Source organism: Zosterops lateralis (genome assembly GCF_965231275.1).
Source record: "Zosterops lateralis genome assembly, chromosome: 28".
Classification (NCBI taxonomy): domain Eukaryota; kingdom Metazoa; phylum Chordata; class Aves; order Passeriformes; family Zosteropidae; genus Zosterops; species Zosterops lateralis.
This window is the reverse complement of record NC_139788.1, coordinates 1,110,220-1,136,584: the sequence shown is the minus strand read 5'-3', so window position 1 is coordinate 1,136,584 and position 26,365 is coordinate 1,110,220. Positions and strand designations below refer to the sequence as shown.

The window sequence follows — 26,365 nt, the reverse complement described above, 5'->3', positions numbered from 1 at the left end:
ACAGGGACATCTCAGAGTGACTGTCTGGCCTTGAGGACACACCTGTGTGCTCATCCCCAGCCCCCAGGGACCCCACTGAGGAATTCTGCTGCACACCCAGGCTCAAGCACCATAAACTTCTCCAGCATCCCATACTAGTTATAATAAATTTAGTAATAATCAAAACTCCTCCTGCTCCCAGCACCTGGGGGATGGAATTATTTTATTAACAAAAAATCCTGCACTTTGCTCTGCTGGAGACAGAAAATTCTCCGAGGCTCAGACACAGCCCAGGCCCAGGCTGGACCCAAGACAAAGCAATTTGTAGGAAGTGATTGAATTATTTCTCATTTCCTGCCACCTGTCAGAGCTCAGCCAGGAAATGAGGGCTGAGATACCATCGGTCCCTATGGAGTGATGCAGGAGATGGAGGAGAGAAAGTTTTGTCCTGTAAAATAATAAATAATAAATTTCCCATCAGTTCCAGACAGGTGGGAGATTCCAGGTGAGCTGGGATATGTTTATTATATAAAAATAATAAAAAATAATTTAAAAAATAGAAATTAAAATTTACTACTAAATTTACTATAACTACTATGTATGTATAACTATGCAGGTGAAAAATGAACATGAAAAAATAAAAAGGAAAAGGAAATTAAAAAAAAACTTTAAAAAATAATTTAAAAATAGAAATTTTAAAAAAAAATAAAAATAAAAATTAAAATTTACTACTACTAAATTTACTGTAATTACTATGTATGTATAACTATGTATGTTAGAAATGAACATGAAAATGAAAATAAAAAGGAAAAGGAAATTTAAAAACCGTAAAAAATTAGAAATAAAAATAATTAAAAATAATAATAAAATAGAAATTAAAATTTACTACTACTACTACTAAATTTACTATAACTACTATGGATGTATAACTATGCATGTTAAAAATGAACATGAAAATGAAAAAAGGAAATTTAAAAACCTTAAAAAATTAGAAATAAAAATAATAAAAAATAACTTAAAAAAATAAAATAGAAATTAAAATTTACTACTAATAATAATAACAGTGGTGATGATAATAATAATAATAATAATAATAATAATAATAATGGAAAATGCCCCCTGTCTGGCCACCTCCCCTGTGGGGCTGAAACAATTCCCGCTTGGAAAGTTTCCCATGGAAACCTCCCAGAGAGCAGAATGTTTGTGCAGCAGGAAAACCCAGGGTCTGTTTGGAGGAGGAGGAGAGTGAGCAAACAGAATGAAAAATAAATATTAAAATCCCCTTAGAGGCTGCCGATGGCACTGAGGGGGTATCACTGGGAATTTCTTGCAAGTTCAGCTTGCAGAGAAAACCCAGAGTTGACAGGAGGAGAGGAAACAGCCCCAGGTTGTGCCAGGGGAGGGTCAGTTTGGATATCAGGAATAAATTCTTCATGGAAAGGGTTGGAGCAGGTTCCCCAGGGCAGGATTGGAGTTCCCAACCCTGGAGGGATTTAGAAGCCATCAGTGATGCCTGGAGTTTTATATTTCATATTTTCAGGTTCTGAGCTCACAGTCAGTGTCACTCAGCTCTGCACACAGCAGGGACACAAAACAAACCCTTTTCCTGCTGCACACCAAGGACAACTCTCAGGCCCAAAAGCACAAACAAGGCTGGGCTGGAGGGAGGGACAAGAAGGATGGGACCTCCCAGCCTGGAGCTGGGACTGGACAATTCAACCCCAATGTGCAAATGGACCAGAACTTATAAAAATGTGAGAGCTTGTAACCTGTCAGATATTTTGTGACCATTTTGGGTCCATTTTGTGCCCATTTTGGGTCCATTTTGTGCCCATTTTGTGACCATTTTGGGTCCATTTTGGGTCCATTTTGGGTCCATTTTGTGACCATTTTGTGTCCATTTTGTGACCATTTTGGGTCCATTTTGTGCCCATTTTGTGCCCATTTTGGGTCCATTTTGTGCCCATTTTGGGTCCATTTTGTGTCCATTTTGTGACCATTTTGTGACCATTTTGGGTCCACCTTGGGTGTAGCCCTGGCCAGGCTCTTGTCCTGCCCAAGGTGGATCCTGGAGGTCTTTAATAAATCTCTACTTTATTCTCCCACACATCCGGAATTCTCTGCTGGGGAAACTCCAGCTCAACAAATTTAGCCCAAGGTCCAACAGGTGAGGAGCTGAATTCATAATAAATTATTGCAATCAGGAACACTTTGCAGCCAGCCTGGCACAGGGCAGCTCTGAATCTCCCAGCCTGGCTCAGTAATTATTTATTTGTGACTCTGCTCTCACACACACCTCACTATAATTCTCAATATTGAGAGAAAAAAAGGAAAATATCCACAATCCAACAACAGAGCCACGGGGGGGGGGGGGGAAATCATCCCCTGTACACTGTGCACAGCAAAACACACCAGGCTTGGTTTTGTTGAATTCCTGGGGAAAATCTCATCAGCCTGAACTCCCCAAGGCTCCTTTACCTGCTGCATTTTCCCACTTCAGCCCCACTTGGGGCACCCCAGTGACCAACCCCAAATCCCTATCAGCCTCCAGCTCTTCTGCCAAACACAGAGTCCTTTAGGGTCTCTTATTCAAGAAAATTTCCTATTTTATCAGCCCCAGGTGCTGGCACAGCCCAGGGTGATAACCCCACACTTGGAACAGCTCTTGGGGTTTTTGTGAAGAGATTGAACCACTGATGAGAACCCTGAGAGTGCTCAGGCCCTCGCAGCCTTTAAACCACCATAATTCTGCCATCAAATGGTTTGTTTAAATAAGAACGTCAAGACACCCGCAGAGGTTGGAAAAGCGCCGGTTTGATCTGAAACATATGGGGGAAGAATTTGTGCGCTGAATGCGCCGCTACTGTGCTGATCCCACAGGGGCAGCCACACAGACCAGGGGGATTTGGGGTCTACCAGGAGCCAGAGCACCCCAAAAAACGTATAAAATTTGGTTTTATAACCAAAAAATGTATAAAATTTGGTTATATCCATCTGATTATTCGCTTATATCAAATACACCAGGCTGCTCCCAGAGCAGCCACACAAACCAGGGTGATTTGGGATCTACCAGGAGCAAGAGCACCCCAAAAAACAGAAAAAAATTATAGAATTTATGGCTAAATAATTATAATATTAATTATAGTATTATATTTAAAATAAATTATAATATTAATTATAATATTTTTAAAATATTTATAATTATAAAATGTATGGCTATATCTGTCTGATTGTTCCCTTATATCAAATATACCAAGTTAGGAACAGCAGTGATGTCACACATGACATCACCCCAGTGTCCCTTATCTCTTGTTAATTGGCCATCAAGGTTCATTAATGACATCACACATTTCATCATCCCAGCGTCCCTTATCTCCTGTTCATGGGCTATCAAGGCTCACCAGTGACATCACACGTGACATCACCCCAGTTTTCCTTATCTCCTGTTCATGGGCCATCAGGGCTCATTAATGACATCACACATGACATCATCTCAGTGTCCCTTATCTCCTGTCAATGGGCCATGAAGGCTCACCAGTGACGTCACACACGACATCATCCCAGTGTCCCTTATCTCCTGTTTATGGGCAATTAAACTTCACCAGTGACATCACACATTACATCATCCCAGTGTCCCTTATCTCCTGTTCATGGGCCATCAAGGCTCATTAGTGACATCACACAGTTCATCATCCCAGTTTTTCTTATCTCCTGTTCATGGGCCATCAGGGCTCATTAATGACATCACACATGACATCATCCCAGTGTCCCTTATCTCCTGTTAATGGCCAATTAAACCTCACCAATGACATCACACATGACATCACCCCAGTGTCCCTTATCTCCTGTTCATGGGCCATCAAGGCTCACAAGTGACGTCACACATGACATCACCCCATTGGTAGATGCTCCACCCAGGGGGAGGAGCCAAACCATCCCCACCCAGATAAAAAGGAGCCACGAGTGTCCCCAGACATCCAGTGTTCCCACGGGACTCCCAAAGGGAGACCAGACCCATCTCTGGGCCCTTTTCCCTACAGGACCATCTCTGCCCCCACAGGACACACCTGCCCCTCCAGGAGGGCTGACTTTGGGCTGTTCCCAAATCCCTGAACCAACAGAGTGTCAGGTTGTATTCTGACTCTATCAGCAGTCTTTTTGTATTATTGCATTTATTTTATTTTACTTTTTTTTTTCTATTAAATAGTATTTCAGAGTTGGAGCCTCTCACTGCTTTTGCTTTCAAACCACTGCAGTCTGTCTGTTTGAGCATCAGGTCCCTAATTGATTGCACAGGGCTTGGACTCCATTAAAAAGTCTCCCATAAATCCCATCCCTGCACAGCAGAGCCTATATGCAGATGTTAAGAACTGCCTAATCCTGAGTCAATCTGATTTAAAAAAAAAAAAAAAAAAAAAATTAAAAAAAAAATTAAAAACCCACGTTTTCCAGCTCTGATTTTCCACAGAATTAACGGCAGGGATTATGTCAGTGCGTGGATATGAAGTGCAAAGCCCCGAGGCTGGAGCTGTGCCAGCAGCCCATGAATGCTCTGCTCACAGGCACAGCTCATTATTTGCAGACATTTGGCCCCTGTCACCCCGTGGCTCCCACTCAGGCTTTGTGTCATGCCTGGGAATCCGAGATGAGGAGGAAGGACAGCCCAGGTGATCCTGGATTTGCTGCAGGATTTCACACAAATCCTTCTGCATTTCAATTTTCCATCCCCTGACCAAGGGAAGCGTCTAAACCTGCAGGGAAATATTTATTTCCAGGGAAGTGAGGGCAGGGAGCGCCTGGGGAATGCAAACAGCAGGAGTGTCTGAGGCTGGTGCCTGCATCCAGCCTTTCCTGGGAGTTTGGCACTTCCCAGCATTTCCCAGATCAGCTCTGACCTTCAGCCTCTCTTCCCTCCTCTGCTGGCAGCAGCTCGAGGCATTTTCCTCTCCGTTCCACTCCCCTCTCCCTGCTGGGAGAGCTCAGAGCTCCCAGCCTGTCCCTCTCCTGCTGGAAAATCACAGCTCGTGCCTTCTGACCAATTTCTGCCTCTCTCCATCCCTGCCAAAATTGTCTGTCTGATCAAATCACAGAATCACAGAATGTGCAGGTTGGGAAAGACCTCCAAGATCATCGAGTCCAACCTCAACTAAACCCTGGCCCCCAGTGCCACATCCAGTCTTTTATAAACACACCCAGGGATGGTGATTCCACCCTGGGCAGACCATTCCAGGATTCAATCACTCTTTCCATGAAAAACTTCTTCCTGATATCCAGCCTGTATTTCCCTTGGCTCAGCCTGAGGTTTTCTCCTCTGGTTCTGTCAGTGCTGCTTTGATCTCTTGTAGCTGAGCCTTCCCTCGGGATCTGAGCTGAGGGTCTTGGAGCCACAGAACAGCCTGAGCTGAGGGACCCACCAGGATGATCCAGCCCAGCCCCAGGCCCTGCCCAGAGCCCCCAACAATCCCCCCTGGGCATCCCTGGAGCTCAATCCCAAAGGCTCCTGGAGCTGTGGCAGCCTCAGGGCCGGGCCCATTTCCTGGGGAGCCTGGGCAGTGCCTGAACCCTCTGGGGGAAGAGCCTTTCCCTGCTCTGCAGCCTCAGCCTGCCCTGGCCCAGCTCCAGGACCTTCCCTTGGCACCCAGGACAGATCCTGCCCAGTGGGAGCTTCACAACCCTTCAGGCTACACCCAAAGTCCATGAAAAACCCACCAGAAAAACAAATTTTGGGAGGGAAATGGAGCCTGGCTCCTGTTTTTCCAGCAGATGAGCTCTGCCCAATCCAGGGTTGGCTCATCCTTCTTCCCACCATCCCACCACGAAGGGGTTAAAGGTTTTTGGAGCACCAGGGCTGATCCTGGGGGGGCTCAGAGGGACACAACTCCCTCCCTGTGCACTGCTGGTGAAATCCTGGCTAAAAAACCAACCAAAAATCCCACACATAAACCCCACTTTTTAACTAAAATATCCTTTACAGAGGCAGCATGAGCTCCAGTGCACAGGCTGATGCTTGTGAGGCTTTAAATTGCTGTTCCAGGGAGAGCTGGAACTCCCAGGATGGGATTTCATGGGGGGGCAGCCCTGCCTGTGGTGAGGGGGGTTTGGAATGAGAAGGGATTTAGGATAATTTAGGGATCTCCAAGCCAAACCACTCCGTGATCCCGGGATTCTGGGATTCCCAGGGGGGCTCTGCACTGCTCAGCCAGAGGGGAAATCCAGCAGCCAAAGCCCCAGGAGATGCTCCAGGGGATGCTCAGCGGTCAGGCTGGCACCAGTGGAAAAGTCTTGAGCACGGATTCCTCCCAGCCACGAAAAACAAACAGAGTCAGGAAAACCCCCTTCACTCAAAAATGTAAATTACAGGAATTGTTTGCTTAGGATGTAGGAATGGAGAATAATAGCAAAGCTGGGAGAGCTGGGGGAGAGGAGAAGCTCCAGGGAGAGCTGAGAGCCCCTGGCAGGGCCTAAAGGGGCTCCAGGAGAGCTGCAGAGGGACTGGGGACAAGGGATGGAGGGACAGGACACAGGGAATGGGCTTTAAACTGATGGAGAATGGATTTCAATGGGAGATTGGGCAGGAATTGCTCTCTGGGAGGGGCTGGGCTGGAATTGCCAGAGCAGCTGTGGCTGCCCCTGGATCCCTGGCAGTGCCCAAGGCCAGGCTGGACATTGGGGACACTGGGAGGTGTCCCTGAGGTGGGATGAGCTGGGATTGAAGATCCCAAACCCACCCAAACCCTTCTGGGATTCAGATTTCCTGAATGGAGGATGAAAACCAGGATCAAAAATCATTGCAGAGGATAAGGGGAGCAGCCTGGGACAGTGGGAGGTGTCCCTGCCATGGGATGGGGATGGGATTTGAGTTCCCTTCCACACAAACCATTCTGGGATTCCTGCTGGAGCCCAGCCCTGCTCCACATAGCTCTGCTCTCATTTCAGGCCCTGCCCTGGGGCTCTGGCTGAGTTCACTGCCAGTTTGCAAGTGAATTTGGGTCCTTTGTACAGGACCAGGACTTGAACTCCACGATCCTGGTGGTCCCTCCCTACCCTGGACAATCCCTGATTCCATATTTTATATTAAATAAAGGAGCATCACCCTTGGGCAGCTGGAATTGCCTCAGATTCCTCCTTCCCTGGCTCTGCGTGTGCTCAACCCCTGCCTTGCGTGACTCCTTCCAAAACAAACAGGGAGAATTCTCAGAACTCATCCCAGAGCTGAGGAAATCCCCTCGCAGGGGTCGGGGCCATGGGGAGCTCTGCTGGGTTCACACTGAGCCTTTCCCTGGGCTGTGCCAGGGGATTTCCTCCAGGTGAGTGCCCCAGGGAGCTGCACTTCCCCCAGGGGGGAAGAGTGACAACAGACCAGAAAAGCTGCAGCCTGGAGTTTTATATTTCATATTTTCAGGTTCTGAGCTCACAGTCAGTGTCACTCAGCTCTGCACACAGCAGGGACACCTTCTCCATTATTTTCCTTCGGCCGGGAGAAAATATTTTGCTGTTCAGGCTCAGGGATAATAAATAAATAATGAAATAAATAAATAAATAAACAAACAATAAGATAAATTAAATAAAATAAATAAGATAAGATAAGATAAGATAAGATAAGATAAGATAAGATAAGATAAGATAATAAAATAAATAAATAAATAAATAAATAAATAAGTGAAATAGATATATAAATAAATAAGTAAATAAATAATAAAATAACTAAATAATCATTAAATTTACCATCTGATCGTCCCCATAACAGCACAGAGGGCTGGGCTGGGAGGCAGAAGAACATGGATTGAACATCCCCCACCCCTCTGCTCTCAGATTCCACCCTGGGCAGGGGCAGCAAACAGGGAGCAGCCCCCCAGAGCAGCCCAGACCCCGCTGTCCCGGCGGGTCGGTAAAAATCTCTGGTTTCATGATGTCAGATTGCAGAATGGCCACCCCAGGGGGGTGCTGGAGGTGACACCAAGGAGCCAGAGCACTCCTGACCTTCAGAGATCATCTTCCCTCTGCCCCAGAGCCCCAGAGCATCCCCCAGGAGCAGCCCCGTGGATGGTTTGATTGGCTCCATGAGCAGCTCAGACATTGACCTGGTTGTTTAATGGTTCCCCCAAGGAGCCCCTGCAGCCCCCAGCCCGTCCTTGGGGTGTTAAATGACTCCAACCTCCCAGCCAAGGGCTGCTGGGAGTGGGGATTGATCCAGTCTAGGAACGGGGATTGATCCAGCCTGGGAATGGGGATTGATCCAGACTGGGAATGGGGATTGATCCAGACTGATAGAATTCCAGGATTTCAAACAAAAAGCTGAAATTACACATGGAGTGACCCCAAGGCTGGATGTCTAAGAGGAATTTGTTCTTTCCGCAGAGAATTCTGTGGATGGCACCCCCAGTTCAGTTTGAGGAGGGCAAGGTGGGACCATGTTCATCCTTCCTGAGGCTCCCAGAGAGCCAGAGACTCTGCAAAGGGTCTGCAGAGTTTCCTCCTGTCAGAAACCCGGGGCTGGAAGGGCTGGGAACTCACCAGGAGCTGCAAACACCCACAGCCAGGGGCTCCTGGCAGCCTCAGGGCTACACCCTGAGCTGGCACCACATGTAGGAGCATCTGTGGAGGGCAGGGAGAAGGAACTCTGCAGAGCTGAGATATTCTAGACACACGGGGGTTTATTGCAGGGCCGTGGGTAAAAAGGGCTTTGCCTTCAGCCACCAGCCTGGGCTGGAGGGAACCCCAAAGAGAGAGGGAGAGAGAGGGGGTGAGGTGAGGGAGGTAAAAAAAGGTAAGAGGGGCAAGAGAGGTAAGAGAGGTAAGAGAGAGTGAGGACCTTGTTCCAATCCATTCCATCTCCTTTTGTGTTGAATATTCTAATTTACAGTGACCAACCGGCGCCAGATACAAACCCTACAGCCTTTGCCTGCAGCCCATGAGAACTGCTCTATCACCACATCATCCTGTATTCTAAACTCTAAAGAGACTTTTCTCATCCACCTTTTCCCTGATGCCTTGGCAGGGTGGAGAGGGGCTGCACCCTTGGGGCCTTTTGTTTTCTGTCCTTCCACCCATCTCCAGCTCTTCCCCGTCTTCCTGCCTGCCATGATCACATCTCAGAGCTGAAATTCATTTCTATTTCCCTCACAGGTTTTACATCTCCACTATTTCTTACCAGACAATCATATCCGCGAGCCCTTCCTGTCCCATCTTTCCCAACAACCACAAACCCTCCATGCAGGGATGGGGAGGACAGGACTGAGCCCCAAACCCAGACACCACTGATTGTGACCCCAATGAACCTCCAGGCTCCAGGAACCTGCAAATGCTGAACCCAAACCCCTTCCCAGGGGGAAAACAAACAGAACCATCCACACCCTGACACCTCCAGGGGAGAGAAGGGAAGCCAAGCTGCCCCCAGAGCTCTGCAGGGTCGTCCTGACAAGTGGGGATGGTGGAAATTTGGGAAATTTGGCTTTTCTGGTAAGCCAGAGAATAAAATTCCAGCTGGGAGGCTGGAGAACAGCAGGAAAAATCCCAGAGATGGTTCTGGAAGTGCTCTGGGGAGGGTGGCAGATGGAGAAAGTGATGGGATGGGGGAAGCCAGAAGAATCTGCAGAAGGAAAAGTGTTGAAATGGCAGAGAGAAAGACAAGAGCTCCAAAGAAATCAGAAATGAGGAGAAGAAGGAGCTGAAAGAGCTGCAGCAAATGCACCTTCTGTGAATTTCTTTATAATTTTACTCCTTGGTTGAGACAACAAAGCATGGGATGGATCCAAAAGCTTTGAATCCAACTGGAAGGATGGGCCTGGCCAGCAGCAGTCGGTGTGAAACCAGTAAATGAAGGGGGAAAATGAGTCAAGGAAGAAATGTTTATAGGAAAAAAAAAAAAAAAAAAAAAAAAAAAAAAAAAAAAGGAAAATAAGAGAGTGAAATAATGTCTCGGAAATGGCTGCACTTTGTGTAAAAGATTTCTGAGAGATGGCCAGGAATAGGAGTCTGATACATTTGGGAGAAGGCAGATGGTACCAGGCACCTTGGGGGTTCATCTGCAGGAAAAGGTCCTGGATTAACACCTGGGGAAGAGCAGCAGGAAAAGGGGAAGGAGCAGCAGGAAAAAATCCTGGATTAACACCTGGGGAAGAACAGCAGGAAAAGATCCTGGATTAAACCTGGGAACGAGCAGAAGGGAAAGGGGAAGAGCAGCAGGAAAAGGTCCTGGCTGACACTTTGTGAGAATGAGCACAGGGAGCAGCTCAGGAACACAACCTGCCCTGAGCAGTGCCAGGAAATCCAGACACAGAATCCAGACATGGAATTCATTACTCTAACGTGTCCCAGCAGTGCCTGGCTTTGTGTCACACCCAGAGGGACACGGCCAGAGCTGCAGGAACCCGGCACGAAATTAAAATCGATTCAATTTAATTAAAAATTGAACCTAGCACAGGTTCAGGATGGATGGCACCGAGCACCTCGGAGAAGACACGCTTTGCTTTGTGTCAGAAGGACGTGGGGTGAGTGTCCCCAGCCCTTTGTTCTCAGATTCCATCCTGGGAATGGCAGAGAATGTTCCCTGAGTGTCCCTGAGAGCAGCACAGTGTCACCTGGCTGTGCCCCAGTGTCACCTGGCTGTGCCCCAGTGTCACTGGCTTGGGGACAAAGCCACCCCTGTGTGGGCACAGCCCGAGGAGGGGGTTCAGCTGCTGATGGGGGCTCCCCTGAGCCCCCCTGAGCTGCCCCTGTGTGTATTTTCAGTCCTCTTAATGAGCTGATTTAATCAGGGGCCAGGAAGGAACACAAAGGATGCCCCTGAACAGCCACAGGGACAGCCCAGCCCAGGGGAACTGAGATTCCCATGGGATTGAAGGGAATAAAACCATTCCAGTGGGTCCCAAATGCTACAGGAGGGTGACAGAGATTCACTGAACCCACCAAACCTCTCACTCTGCTGCTCCTTCAGTCCTGTCAGCTCAAAAGTCGCTTTGCAAAACTGGGGGTGAAGCAACAACCACCTTTCCTGTCCCCACAGCACCGATTTTCCCTCCTGCTTTGCTGCTTCGACCATCTGCTAACGAGATATTTTAAACTAAAATAAAAATTTCGTCTGAGAACAGCAAAAAAACAAGCACAGCCCTAAGGAAAGGCTTTTTCTAACACACCAAGAAACCAAGAGCACCCAACAGCAAAGGGCAGGACTGATAAATGCTGCTGGAAATGGCAATTTGGCCCCCTCTGCAACACCCAGGAATGGTGATCTTTAATTGCAACCCACAGACATGTTGCTTATGAGCCATTTTTAATTTTATTTTTTTTTTTAAAGCAACATTAGAGCAGTGCTGAATTCCCCAGGAGCCCTGTGAATCACCTGGAGCCAAGATTTAACATAGACAACAAACTCAGGCCTTGCATCCATTCTGGTTTGGGCCATTTGGGTTGGGTGGGATGGAAATCACAGGAACAAAAATGCTGCTTTTGTTCCCCCACACAAAACCCCAGGGGAGCAGGAGAGACCTGCCCAGATCCTCCTCAGGGTGGGAACGACCATCAGGAACACCGGAACGACCATCAGGAATATGGGAATAACCATCAGGAATACGGGAACGACCATCACGAATATGGGAATAACCATTAGGAATATGGGAATATCCATCAGGAATATGGGAATAACCATCAGGAATGTGGGAATAACCATCAGGAATATGGGAATGACCATCAGGAATATGGGAATAACCATCAGGAATGTGGGAATAACCACCAGGAATATGGGAATAACCACCAGGAATGTGGGAATAACCATCAGGAATATGGGAATAACCATCAGGAATATGGGAATAACCATCAGGAATATGGGAACGACCATCACGAATATGGGAATAACCATTAGGAATATGGGAATATCCATCAGGAATATGGGAATATCCATCAGGAATATGGGAATATCCATCAGGAATATGGGAATAACCATCAGGAATATGGGAATGACCATCAGGAACATGGGAATAACCATTAGGAATATGGGAATGACCATCAGGAATATGGGAATAACCATCAGGAATATGGGAACGACCATCAGGAATGTGGGAATAACCACCAGGAACACGGGAACAACCACCAGGATCAGCATTTTTAGGAGAAGGATCTGGAAGGATTGAGGAGGTGCAGAGCGCACCTGTGATGGATTCGTGCTCTTGGCACTCAGAAAAGAGATCCGGGTGATTGCTGACTTAAAGGCAGCTCAGAAATAAACGGAATTAAAGGGAATTAATGCACCCCAGGTCTGGAGGGACAAGTTTTTACAGTGGCTGTGGGGAACAAACTGAAATCCAGCTCCATCTGCTCACCTCGCCATCATTGTAACAACTCCACACAAGCGCGAGACACAATTTAAAAAAAATAAATAAAATGAGACAACTCACCCTCCTTCAAAGATCTTGATCCTCACAGGCTCCCCTCGCTTGGTCACAAGAGCCTCTTCTTCTGATTTTCCCCTTTTCTCCTCGTCCTTCTCAGCTCTAGTTATATCTTTTCGACCTTCATTAGAAAGGAGCGAAGGCAAATGAACCTATCTCCCCAAAAGAGCAAAACAATCCATGATTACAGACAAAATCACCGGCAAGGCAAGACACAGAGAGAGAGAGCAAAGCAGCCCCAGCAGCGTCCCCAGAGCTGCTCCCGACACCGAGGGCTGGAACTGGGGCACCCTCCCAACAAATGGGGCTTTGCCTCTGGATTTTTGGGTGGCCCTGAGGGTTGGGTTGTGTTTGCTGGGACTCCTGATGAGTTTTTTTTTTAATTTCTCCCCTCCAGGTTGTGCAGATCTTGGGGAAATGGAGGGGGAAGAGAAGTGTGGTGGTTCTGAGCATGTGGGATCCCCAAATCTCTGTCCCTGGATAATCCCCTCTCTCTGAAATGCACATCTGAAAGGTCTGGAGAGGAGGGATCTGCAGGAGAATTCCCCCACATTCACACAAAATTGGGTTTCAGGCACCTCAGGCTGATGTGAGTCACTTGGCCAGGCAGAGCTCCCGGGTGATTTCCTCTCCCTGCAGCGCAGAGAGAGCCACAAAACCCACGGGAGAAAAGAATCCTCCACCTCCCCACACGTTCCCAGGCTCAAATCTGCCTCTTCACTGTTAAATTGACACTTTGTTGAGGGGGTTTTGTGTCCAAACCTCGTCTGGCCCAAGGTTTAAGTCATGCCCTGACACCTCACCCTACATGGGGAGTGTTGTTTGTTACAGCACAGACATGAACATCAAAGCTGTGGGGCTGGGTGGGATGGGGAGAGCTCCCCACACCTGGAATGAAATGTTGGGATGTCCTAAAATCCTGGGAGAAGCCCAGGGAGAGCCTCTCCAATCTGGAATGAAACCTTAGGATGTCCTAAAATCCTGGGACATGCTCAGGGAGAGCTGCCCACACCTGGAATGAAATGTTGAGATGTCCTAAATCCTGAGATAAACCCAGGGAGAGCTCTCCAATCTGGAATGAAACGTTGGGATGTCCTAAATCCTAACAGGACAAATCCAGGGACAACTCTCCAACCCGGAATAAAAAGATGGGATGTCCCAAATCGTGGGACAAACCCAGGGACAACCCCCCAACCTGGAATGAAATTTTGGGATGTCCTAAAGTCCTGGGACAAGCCCAGGGAGAGCTCTCCACACCTGGAATGAAATGTTGGGATGTTGTCTCACTACAGTCTAACAGGACAAGCCCAGAGGTCTTCAAAGAAAGGAAAGCAGATGCTTTTCCCCCAGGTCACTTCTCACACAGTAACTCTGACATTCAGCTGAGTCCATATCCTGGATGAGGACCCTGGATCCATATCCTGGATGAGGATCCTGGATCCATATCCTGGATGAGAACCCTGGATGAGAACCCTGGATCCATATCCTGGATGAGAACCCTGGATCCACATCCTGGATGAGAACCCTGGATCCACATCCTGGATGAGGACCCTGGATCCATATCCTGGATGAGAACCCTGGATCCATATTTTGGATGAGAACCCGGATCCACATCCTGGATGAGAACCCTGGATCCATATCCTGGATGAGAACCCTGGATCCACATCCTGGATGAGAACCCTGGATCCATATCCCGGATGAGGACCCCGGATCCATATCCTGGATCCATATCCTGGATGAGAACCCCGGATCCATATCCTGGATGGGAACCCTGGATCCATATCCTGGATGGGAACCCTGGATCCATGTCCTAGATGAGGATCCCAGATCCATATCCTGGATGAGGACTCTGGATCCATATCCTCACACCATCTGTAATTTATAGAATTATAGGCTGGAGGCATCTGAGGACAATTTTAAAGGGGTTTTGTCCTGAAGGCAGCCCCTGCAGGCTGGAGCAGAGCTGGTCACCCTTGGCTCTGGCAGGTGATTCACCTGCCCCACCTCAGCCCTGTCTGGAGGGGGATGAATCACCCCAGTGGAGCCTCTCTGTCTCCCCAGGTTTTGGGGGAAGCCACAGACTGAGCAGCTCCAGCAGAGACCTGCAGAAGGCAGTGGGATAATTCCAGTTCCCCTCAGCTGCTGGGGCTGCCTCGGGATGCTCAGCAGGAGGAGGAGATGGACTCACTTTGAAAAACTTGGATTTTGAAGCATTTCAAACCTGCTCAGGGATTTCAGGAGTTCAGCTCAGAGCATTAAATGCACTCAGGCTGTTCTCTGTCCTCTGATCAGCCCCATGTCCACACCATCCTCACACCTGTCCTAGAAACCACCTGGGAATGGTCCCTGTGCAGTCTCTAAAAGTGCCAGGAATTTAATGACAAAAGGCCTGGGGCAGAACAGTGCCAGGAATTATTTGAAACCATTTCCCAGCAGGAATGAGCTTGAGCTGGTGGCTCTGGGCATGGAGATGACAATGAGGAAATCAGCTGCAGGAGACACTCAGAACCCTCCAAAATTAAACTTTTTAGGGTTTTTGACTTCACCTCCTGATAGGAGCTACGGGCTCAGGGCACTGCTTAGGGACAAACCTTCCCAGGAATACAAAACAATTACTCAGAACCCTCCAAAATTAAACTTTTTAGGGTTGTGACTTCAGCTCTTGATAGGAGCTACGGACTCAGGGCATTGCTAAGGGACAAACCTTCCCAGGTTTACTGAGGAATACAAAACAATTACTCAGAATCCTCCAAAATTAAACTTTTTTGGGTTTGTGACTTCACCTCCTGATATGGAGCTCAGGGCACTGCTTAGGGATAAACCTTCCCAGGTTTACTGAGGAATACAAAACAATTGACTTGCTAGATGCAGCACGAGGTTTTATTTATTGCAACTTTTCGAAAGCACAATTAAAAAAAAAAAAAAAAAGCAAAAAAAAAAAAAAAAAAAAAAAAAACATTTGACAGATGAAAAGGCACCAAGAGAGCCAAAGTCATACAGTCGCTGCCATCCCCTCGTTGGGATTTACAGAGTGTGCAAGCCCCAGTACAGCGTCACCAGCCATCCCTACATGCACTCCAGAATTCCAAAATCCTTCTGCTCGGCAAATCCCACTGGAAATTTAAACCCCAAGGCAAGGACGGAGAGAAAGAGAGAGAGAGACACAGCACGTACAGAACTACTGCTTGCTGCATGCACGACTGTACAAAACACCCGAGTTTTTTTTGGTTTTTTTACATCTCCTGGGACGTCCATCGACAACCTGGAGTCACAAAAAGGACGGGGGTGTTGAAGGGAAGGAGCCAGAGTTATCTGAGGGTTGGATTCCCAACCCTGGAGTGATGCTACTGCACGTCCTGGCAGCTGTTGGGTTTTAAACCCACGTTTTAAACCCAGAATGGAGGATTTCACTCCCACACTGCTCACAGATCAGCTCTGGGCTTGGCAAGAATTCAATTTATCAGCAATTTGGTTTCCCAGGTGAACTGGGCAAGGCAAAACTCTTCCTTTTGGGGATTGTGCCGCGGGGAACCCGAATCTGCACCACCAGACACTCTGAGGGGGTTTTGAGCGGGTTTAGGGGATTTTGGGGGGAAATGCGTGCAGTGAAATGAGGATTTGGGTGGGTGAGGGCTGAAGCATCGCTGTTTCACCTTTCCCCTCTCTGGACACACCCCGGGTAGTGGGTTTTAGCACCATGGCAAAGAGCAGAGCTCGGAGCAGCACAGGCACTTCCTTTAGGGGTTGGGATTGAGGATGCCGAGGCACCGCTCGGATAAAACCCTCGGGGAAAAAATAGTGCATAAATCTCAGCGTGGTTATTGCACTGCTCAGGTAATTATCTGCCCCCGTGTCCCTGGAAATGTGTCTCTTGGATTTCTGCAGGAGAGTGATGGAAATGCTGAATAGGAATAAAGATTTATTGAATCAAAGCGACTCTACTTGTGTATTTTTAAGACATATTTATAAGCAGCAGCTGCAGCGGCGATTATGATGAATTTAATATTCAAAGTTCATTTCGTGACACAGAAATAAAATGAATAATCCATCAATATAAATTGACTCGAGATGAATATCAAATTGCAAAAAATCTTTAGAGCGGTTCTGTTGGCTAATCTACACGAACATGATCTGGATTAAAGGGATCTGTTTGGTTCAGCATTAAGCAGGAGGGGTAAAGTCTGGCTTTAAAATGAGATACATAAAATTAGGCAGCTCACAGGAGGGTCTTAAAGACTTCTGTGCCCATGTGGGCAATGCCTTGAGGGGAGCTCTGCCCCTGGGAAGTCTCTGTGAAGTCTTAACTCTAAAACCAGGTATAAAATATCCTTAAATACCCGGAAGAGCAGGTGGATGGTTCTGGACCAAACGGACCAAACCACAGGGGTGTTTAACAAAACGTGTCTGACCCGCTGAGGCACTTCCATAAATGTCACCGCCAGCCTTTGTGCTTCTTCAGGGGCCTAAATACACTTGCAAATCTCCTTTTAATATTTTTTTAAATACTTCTAAGCACGCCTCTCCATGTTCATTAATGTGAGATGAGCAGATGCACAACCAGACAGAATCCCATTTCCCTTAGGTAATCCTTTTCTTTTTTTTTTTTTTTTTTTAATTTCTAGCATGCAAAATGTAGGGAATTATAACAGCGTTAGAACAAAAAAAAAAATTAAAAAAAAAGAAATTGTAAAGCTGTTAGAAATATCAAGACAAATGCAAATGAAGTCTAATCCTTTGTGCTGGAGCGGTGGTGGTTGGCGGGGTGGTGGTGGTGGTGGTGATTTCTACATTTTTTTGGGTTACAAAGCAAGTAGGAAGTGGAGCACAGGAACCTGACCTCGGAGCAGGCTCTCCTGCCTCCCAGGTTGGGGTTTTCAGTGGGGTTTGGGCTCTTCACTCTACGAGCTTCACTGAGAACAGGCGCTTCCCAAAGCGCCAACGGGACGAGTAAACCCCGACCAACCTCAGCACGGCCACGGCCTGGCCCTCCGCCCCCTCCACCCACGCGTCCAAATGGATCAGGAGAAGAAAGAGATAGGATTGCATTACCTCGGTCATTTTGGGCTTCCTGGAGCTGGCCGGCACCAGCCTGCCCGCCTCGGGCCGCGGAGCTGTGGCCATGGTGTAGGTCTCCTTGCTCACCTTCTGCTTGGACCTCAGCAGGGCCAGGGCCGCCTTGGTGGACACGCCGGGCAGGTTGGGGTTGTAGAGGCTGATGCACCAGCTGGCGTAGACCGAGGAGCGCCCGTCCGCCTGCTGCGTGTGATTTGGCTTTATGTAGTTTAAATAGCACCAACTGACATTAGTGGTTGTGTGGAGACTGGGGAACTGCAGGACTTTCTTGGTGTCTGTGCCTTCCCGAGCCTTCCCCGCGCCCTCGGCCGCGGGGGCAGTGCTGGCGGGGGTCGGTGGAGGCTGCTCCACCAGTTCTTTGGAGTCTTCCTTCTTCACGGGCTGCAGAGGCTCCTGGCTGAGGAACTGTTTGCCAGCTGGCTGCTCGTACTCCTGCAGGGCCTCAAAGCTGGGGGAACCCGAGCGAGACGTTGCCTGCTGGGAACTGCTCGGGGTTTCCTTTGGCTCCGGCTGCTCCACGGACACGCTGGGTGGTGTCTCCACCTCGGCCCTGTCTTGGCTTTCTGCAAGGAAGTGAGGTTTATCCTGATTTTTCCCTTCCTCCGTTGCGCTGGGTGGCTTCACCACTTCCAGCTTCTCTTCTGCTTCAGACACTTCCTCCTCCTTAACTCTCTTCTGCTGCTGGGTCTCCATGGTCAGCTCCAAACTGCCGGCTGGGGACAGCATCCTTTTGCTCCCCCCAACTGTGGAGGGGCCCCCTTCCAGGCCGAGGACGCTGTCTGAGGGGCAGGTGAGGGGCATGTAGCCCTTTCTCTCCGGTAAGGGCAGGGGCACTCTCAGGTAGGGGCTCTGGAAAAGGCTCCTTTGCTCCTCCGTGATCATCTGGGCCAGGTCAAAGCCCAGCCCGTGGACGTCAGCGCTGCACACCAGGGTGCCCTTGGGCTGGCGGTCGTCGAATTTGGGAAGGACGATGGTGGAGGAGCTGCACTGGGACTGCGTGACCAGGATCTGGGAGAGCGTGGTGTACATGGCGCTGCCGTAGGAGGGCATGTTGGTCTGGATGCGGACGGGGACCACCAGGGACACCATGGGCTCAGTCCGGGTGGGGACGACGAGCTGGGTGACGGTGACAGAGAGCGCGGGACTGGCCGCGCAGGTCAGGGGGTGCAGCCTGCTGTCCGAGTCGTAATCCGTGCACGGGGACAGGCTGGAGCTTCCCGCCGCAGAGAACAGGCTGGATTTGATCTGTGGCAAATGTCCACCAGCATCACCCGGCAGGTGGAGGGCGAACTGAGACTGGAGAGGCAGGAAGAAAGCTGAGGGGATCGGGGAAGAGCCGGGGTAGTGCACGGGCAGGAATGAGGGGTGCCTGAAGGACACCTCGGCGGGGTGAGACATCAAGGGGGGAGCGATGTGCAGCGGGCCCGGGTGGATGAGCGTCTGCGGGAGGGGCAGCGGCGGGGTCTGGAATATGGAGGGAGGGATCTGAGGCATGGAGAACTGTGCAGAGAGGATGTCAGACATGGTGTGCGCAGCAAACAGCTCCGCGGACTGCCCCGGCTGCGGCAGGAGGTGCTGGTAGGGGAAAATGGAAACTTGGGGGGCCATGAAGTGCTTCTCGTGCAGCGTCAGCTGTGGCACGGGGTGGTGGAACACCTGCAGGGCCTCCGTGTAGGGCGGGCTGTAGGATGGCTCGGGGCTGTCCTTTGGCTGGCTCTTGTTGCTCGGGTAGGTGCCGTGAGAGGGCACAGGGGAGGACGAGCTCGGCTGATGGGGCAAACTCGTGGCAGGAGATTTACTCGAGGAAGGAGCCGGATCCTCCGTGTCCGGCCAGCCCGACGGGGCCGGGTCCGGCTCGTGCTCGGGGTGCCTGGTGAGGGAGGCCTGCCGCACCAGGAAACATTTCCTCCTCTCCTGAGGGGCTGAGGAGGTGGAGGGGCCGGGGGTGGAGGCAGGAGTGGACGACAAGCTCCCGTAGTCGAAGGATTTACTGCGAGTCTCTGACATCTGGGAAGGGTGGGACACGTTGGGTGTCTGCTCGGAAGCGGATCTCCGCATTTCCCTGGAATGGTGATGGTGGCTGGGGACCATCAGCATGTGGGAGCCAACGCCAGGAGGTTTGGGCTGGGATTCTGAGGGCTGGCTACTGGACTCTGGCTTGGTGTGGTCATCCCGGTCAAAGGAGATGGAGTGGCCGGAGCCATGGGACAGGCTGCTCTCCTGACTGGGGCTCCGGGTGAGAGAGACGGACTCAAAGCTGGACTCCCCAGAGGACTGGGCCATTTCTGCCAGCCGGAGCCGCTTCTTCTTGGGGGGCAGTTTCTCCGCAGGGAGCTGGGAAAGGGTCTGGCTCCTCTGCGGCCACTGGAATTCCTCGGTTTTCTCTGGTTCCTTTGGAGGAGGTTCCGGCTCTGTTTCTGGTCTGTCCGGCTCTTCCGTGACCAGAATCTCAGGGACCTGGATGTTGGGCTGGCGGACCAGCCTGGGCTGCAGGGAGTGAGGGGGGCGGCTGTGCTGGGGCGTGGGCTGAGATGGGAACTGGGACAGGGGTTTGTCCTCTTCCAAGCTGCTGGGCTGCTCGATGGAGTCCGACTTCTCAAAGGAGCTCGTGTGCTGGATGACAGAGATCTCCTTGGAGGTCGTTCTCCTCTCCTTGCCCTCCGCGCTGGGTTTGGTGTTCCTGGGATGGAAGCTGGCACTGGCCTCGGCAGGTGCGGCTTTTCCCGAGTCTGCTGGTGACTTCATGGATTCACGGGTCAGGTTCAGAGCCACGTCAGACGAGGCCAGGTTTGCAAACTGAGCGCCCGGGCCAGCACCAGAGGAGGAGGAGGCGTCAGACATTTCAAAAGCTGGAGGTTCCTCGTCATCCCCGAGGCTCTTCTCCTTCCGCCTCTTCCGCAGCGGGGTGAGCTCCAAGGTGCTGCCCAGCTTGTAATGCATCATCTGGGGCCACACTTCGGGATCCGCCGCGCTCTTCTCCGGCTCCGAGGAGGCGTGGGACGTGGCGGAGCGGGGCTTGGAGAGCTGCAGTTCTGAGCAGTAGTACTTCTTGTGGGCCTCGTAGTTGTCCCTTTTCTTATAGCGGGCGCCGCACACGTTGCACTCGTACATGAACCCTTTCGCCTTGGGGCCCTTGCGGGACTTTTTGGTAAGATCGCTTTCCTTGGTTTCAGGCTCCTCGGGAGCTTTGGGAACGGTTTCTTTGCTGGCAGAGCCGACCTCCTCCGAGACGTATTCCACTCCCAAGGGTAGCTCGATGGCTGGCTGGCGTTTTAGCATTCGAGGGTGGGAGGAAAACGCTTGGCTGCGGCTTAAGACTTCGGGCTCCATGATGTGATCATCGAATGAGTAGCTACCTCTAAAGGTGTGTGGGGAGCTTATAGTGCATGCAGCAGAAGGCATTGAGTGGCTTCTTAGGAGAGGCACTGTCTCTGTGGCACTGTGGGATTGCTGAAGTGACAACAATGATTGTTCGGGCTTCATTTTTTCGCCGTGGGACGCCAACGCTTTGGCCGCCTCCAGCTGGCTGCTGGAGCCAGACTTGATGTCGAACTGGAAGGGTTCTCTGTACGCGCCAGACTTTGGGGACTCGATGCTGCTACGCCTGGACAGAGAGCTTCTTCTGGGCTTCACGCTGTCGATTTCACTGGTGTCCACCACGGCTTCGTTAATGGTAATTAGCTTAGTGATGTGTTCGATCACCTGTGTTCTAGGCACAGACAACGGGACCATGCTGGGCTTCTCGTCGCCGGACAGGTGTGGGAACCCCTGGGTGGTGTTGGCAGCCAGCGCCGCCGTCCTCTGCCCAATCCTCCCACACTTCCCGAAGATGATCTCGGCGTAGGATTTGGCGTTGGTGTTGGGAGGGCTGATCTGCTGCTCGGCGCTCTCGGATCTGGAGAAATACCCGGACTCGGTGCTGCCTTTGCTGCCGGGGCTCAGGAAGGCCTGCTCGTCGATCACCTTCTTGCGCTCGCTCAGGCGCAGCGCCAGCTTCTGCTTGATGGTGTGGGTGTCCTCGGACTTATGGCTCAGGGCGTGCTCCGACGACGGCTCCACGAACTGGGAGCTGTCCTCGAGGGACTGGGACATGCTGGAATGGGACAGCGAGCAGCGGTCGTGGCTGGAGCCTTGGCTGCCGGCGCTCAGCAGGCTGCTGGAGAGCAGGCCGTGCTTCTGCCTGGGCGACAGCTCCGCGGTGTGGCCCGACATCGCCGCCGTCTCCTCCTCCGAGTCCGTGCTTTCCCCTTCCGTGGGCTCCTCGAAGTCCTCGCCGCCGATGCGCTCCATCTCCAGGCTCGAGGGGTACATCTCTGCCCCGATCCCTGAGGCCAGCCCGGCTTTGATCCGGTGAGCGTGGGACTTCCTGTGTTTGTACAGATTGCTCTTGGTCTTGAAGGAGAAGCCGCAGGGGATGCAGGGGTAGGGCCTCTCCCCGGTGTGGGACCTGATATGTTTCTGGAGCACGCTGGGCTTGGCGCAGGGCCGGCTGCAGTACTGGCAGATGTACTTGCCCGGCTTCTGGGGCTTCTTCTCCTTCTTGTGCACCTCCTCAGCTTGCTTCAGGGACACCTGGGCGGGCCGGGGGATGAAGACCTTCTGCACGGCCGGCATGTCCTCGGCGGGGATGATGGGCTGGGAGTGGGACGGGAGGAGCTGGCCGTGGTGGGCGTGCAGCCCTGGGGAGGGGAAGGAGCCAGAGGGGCCTGGCCTGACTGGATCAACTAGCTGCCATGTGGGACCTTCCAGGACATGCTCCGGCTTCCCCGGGGACATAAATGCTGGTGCCAGCGCGTGCTGCTGAAGCGGGCGGTCGAAGGAAGAGGAGGAGGTGGAGGAAGAGGAGGAGGAAGGCTTGGGTTGTTTCTGGTGGCCGGGTTTCTCCTGAGGCTCCTCTCGTGGGACGGGCAAAGAGGCGGGAAAGTGCTGCTGCGAGATGATGTCTCGGAGAGGGGCTCCTGGGGAGGGAGCAGAGCCGCCCTGGTACGTCGTTGAGGATGAAATACTGCCTTGGAAAGCCTCTCCTTTGGGAAGCCTCTTTCTTGGACTTTCCTCAGCCTTTTTTGTGCTCTTCTGGCTTTGTTCAGGATCCATGACCTTAAAAGGGTCTTTGAATGCTATTTCGGGAAGGTTTTGGCAGGCTTCATTTATGAATAATAAAGGTCCCCTCTGTAGATTCCCTGTTTTGCCTGCATTTGCTACGACGAAGCCGGAGCCGCCGGGAGATGGTTGTTGATTTAAGATTTTACTAAAGTGTCACTAGTTGCTATTTGATTTCAAAAAAAAAAAAAAAAAAAAAAAAAAAAAAAAAAAAAAAAAAAGCCGCTCCAAGGTCAATAAAGTTCACATTGGTAACACATGACAAACTACTTCAAAGAGAGAAAACTTTCCAAAACTTTCAGTCCAAATATTTTCCTTGTGAACTTGGTTAAGGCTTTAAACCTTGCCATTTTATTTCAGTTGACAGTGGCAAGCCTTCAAAGTCAAGATGCAACCCACAATGTGTCTCTTGTTTGTTATGCAAACCTTTGAAAACTTGAGACTTTAGCGCTCATCTCAGAAAGATCCTTTTTTTTTTTTTTTTTTTCCTTTTTTTCTTCTCTCTTTCTCTCCTGTGCAAGGAAAATAACACTGAACGGTGGATGTCCCCCTGTGTCTTCCTTCTGTTCCACTTTGGAGTTCAAAAGCCTTGGAAAAGTATTTCCCACATTTCTGCAATTACAGCCAAAAGAGAAACAGACAAAAAAAAAAAAAATAACTTTAGCTTTTTGTGTGTAAGCAATTAACCGCTGCTCCTTCTTGGGGGGGGGGAGGTTGGTTTAACAGTAAATATTTTGCACACAAATAATTCAGAACAACTCATTGAATGTTTGCCATTCACAAGAAATTACTCTTAATGGCAACGAAAACATAAATTGCACTCAGGGACTCGGTTTATTGCTCACAAAACCTGGCTCTGAGGCAGCAACCAAAGGCAGGAACTTGAAACAGAGACAGTTTGGAAAAAAAAAATGAATTAAAAAACTCTTTTAAAAACTCGAGTTCCTCCTAATCTCCTGCAAACACGTAGGGGTTTAAAGATTTTTGTAATTGTATTTCCTGTCCAAACTGAGGGACTCCAAAGCTCTTCCTGACAAATAACGAGGCATCTCCTCTGGATAAAAGCTGCTCTTGAGCTGTGCTAATCTTCAGTGTCACCCACAACAAACAGAGGCAGGTAAAGAGGAGCTTTTTATCCAAGTGTTGCTTCTTTAATTTCCTGCCTTTTGTCGCCCAACAAAGGGACAAATCCAATTTCTGCGGCAAACACAAACAAAGGCACAAATCCGATTTCTGTGGCACACCTGTGGGGTTCCTAAAGGGAAACCCCCCTCGGAATGATGGGATGGGATCTCTCAAACCCTATAAACCACCTCAGGATGGGAATCTCAAACCCTATTAACCACCCAAGAATGGGATCTCTAAACCCCATTAACCACCCAAGAATGGGATCTCTAAACCCCATTAACCACCCCGGGATGGGATCTCTCAAACCCTATAAACCACCCTGGGATGGGAATCTCAAACCCCATTAACCACCCCGGGATGGGAATCTCAAACCCCATTAACCACCCCGGGATGGGATCTCTCAAACCCTATAAACCAACCAGGGATGGGATCTCTCAAACCCCATAAACCACCCCGGGATGGGATCTCAAACCCCATTAACTACCCCGGGATGGGATCTCAAACCCTATAAACCAACCAGGGATGGGATCTCTCAAACCCTATTAACCACCCCGGGATGGGATCTCTCAAACCCTATAAACCACCCCGGGATGGGAATCTCAAACCCCATTAACCACCCCGGGATGGGATCTCTCAAACCCCATTAACCACCCCGGGATGGGAATCTCAAACCCCATTAACCACCCCGGGATGGGATCTCTAAACCCTGTTAACCATCCCAGGAATGGGAATATCAAACCCTATAAACCACCTCAGGATGGGATCTCTCAAACCCCATAAACCACCCCGGGATGGGATCTCAAACCCCATTAACCACCCCGGGATGGGAATCTCAAACCCTATAAACCACCCCAGTCAGCAAACACAGCTGGTGATGGGACACTCCAGGAGGGAATTTATTTAAATAAATAAATAAATAAATAAATAAATAAATAGTTGGTAGGTGTGATTTATAACGATAAATTAATTATTGTCATTTTGCCCTGAACCCCGAGGTGCAGTGCCTCGCCAGGACAGGATTACACTGGATTAATCAGAGGAAATTGCTCCCAGCCCTGTTTTCCCTGGGGATGGGGCTGAAGTGCAAGTCCAGCAGAGCAGGAAGGAGAAGGGGACTGAGATCTGAGCTCAGTGCTGGCCCAGCTGCCTCCTGAAGGGTGGGGAGCCAACAGGAGATAACACAAACTCCTGCAGGGATTCCTCAATCACTCCCACAGCCCCGTGGACTCAGTGAGAAAAGGGAGTTTAAGGGGATTTAGCTTAATTTAGCAGAGTCTAATGACACTGGGACACCCTGGACTTCACAAACTCTCTGCAAACTGTCACCTCAGATGGCCAAATTTAGGGTGCAAATCCTTGGGCACAGCCCTGTCATGGAGAGAGGCAGGGACACAATGGGGACAGTGGATCCACCCCCCTGAGGGCTCAGCTGAGGGACATCAATCCCCCTGAGATATCAATTTTTAACTGAGTGGATATAAGTGGCTTCTCCTCCTGCCCACCTGTGACACCACATCTCAGGGAAACGACACAAAACCACTCCTGGCCTCAAATTCTCCTTCTTTTTCCTCAAATCCAGGTCTTGATCCCTTCCAGCACCACCTTCAAACTCCTCAGAGCACCTGCCCCTGCCCTGACTTGCTGGAGGAGTCACCTCATTGCTGTGAGAAGGGTTTAATTACATTTTAAATCCCCTTTTTCAGAGAGCCCTCAGTGCTGACTAACCCCAGCCGTGGTCTGGGCTAGACTTTGAGCCCAGCATTTAGTCAAGATCAAAGGCACTCATGGAGCTGATTTAAAACCTTGGTTTCTGCCCCACTCGTGACACGCTGAGCTTTTTAACTTGGGAGAATTGGATTTTAGCAAGGACAGGGAATATTAGCCAGATACAAGTGGATTTAAGCAGGGATTTCTTTCAGCAAGAGCAGAGTGAGCTCAAATATTCACATTTAAGACCTCCCAACTCAACCTGAACAACTTTACAATACTTAATTTTCTCCTACAGGCCACATCTCAATCCCAAAGTGTTTAACAATTAGGCTTGCAAAGAAAATCCTTGAGTTAATTCAGCACCACCCCAAATGTTCAGACCATCCTCATTCTCTCTGAGCTGCCACGAGCTCAAATATTCAAATTTAAGAACCCCCAACTCAACCTGAATAACCTTACAATACTGAATTTTCTCCTCTAGGCCAGCTCCAGGAGAGCTGCAGAGGGACTGGGGACAAGGGATGGAGGGACAGGACACAGGGAATGGGCTTTAAACTGATGGAGAATGGATTTCAATGGGAGATTGGGCAGGAATTGCTCTCTGGGAGGGGCTGGGCTGGAATTGCCAGAGCAGCTGTGGCTGCCCCTGGATCCCTGGCAGTGCCCAAGGCCAGGCTGGACATTGGGGACACTGGGAGGTGGCCCTGAGGTGACACTGGATGAGCTCCAACTTCCTTCCAACCCAAATCTTTCCATGATTTTTTTTTTCCCTTCTAAATGCCCCAGTCTGAGCATTCCCACTCCTGCCTGAAGAGGGGACAGGGAATGTTCTTCCCTTTGGGAAATGTGGAGCAGCAGAACCCCTGAAGCCACCAGATTTCGGATCTATTTAACAACCTTTTCCCAATCCCTGAACGTGAAATGAGAACCTTCAGCAGCCCTGGGACAGTGGGAGGTGTCCCTGGGGTGACACTGGGTGGGATTTCAGG

At 50.1% G+C, this 26,365-nt stretch overlaps 1 protein-coding gene across 1 annotated transcript in view; it reads right to left on the bottom strand.

Annotated features, from left to right (window-relative positions):
* Positions 1 to 23,323, bottom strand: part of HIVEP3 (HIVEP zinc finger 3) — a gene marked incomplete at its 3' end in the record, with an annotated part of 46,694 nt that extends 23,371 nt beyond the window's left edge. The window contains exons 1-2 of the mRNA XM_083879636.1: positions 17,415 to 23,323; positions 12,372 to 12,517 (exon numbers count right to left, since the gene is read on the bottom strand). Coding sequence (XP_083735762.1) covers positions 12,372 to 12,517; positions 17,415 to 22,532 — 5,264 coding nt within the window. The 5' untranslated portion in view covers positions 22,533 to 23,323. The remainder of the gene's footprint in view (positions 1 to 12,371; positions 12,518 to 17,414) is intronic.
* Between the last annotated feature and the right edge of the window lie 3,042 nt (positions 23,324 to 26,365).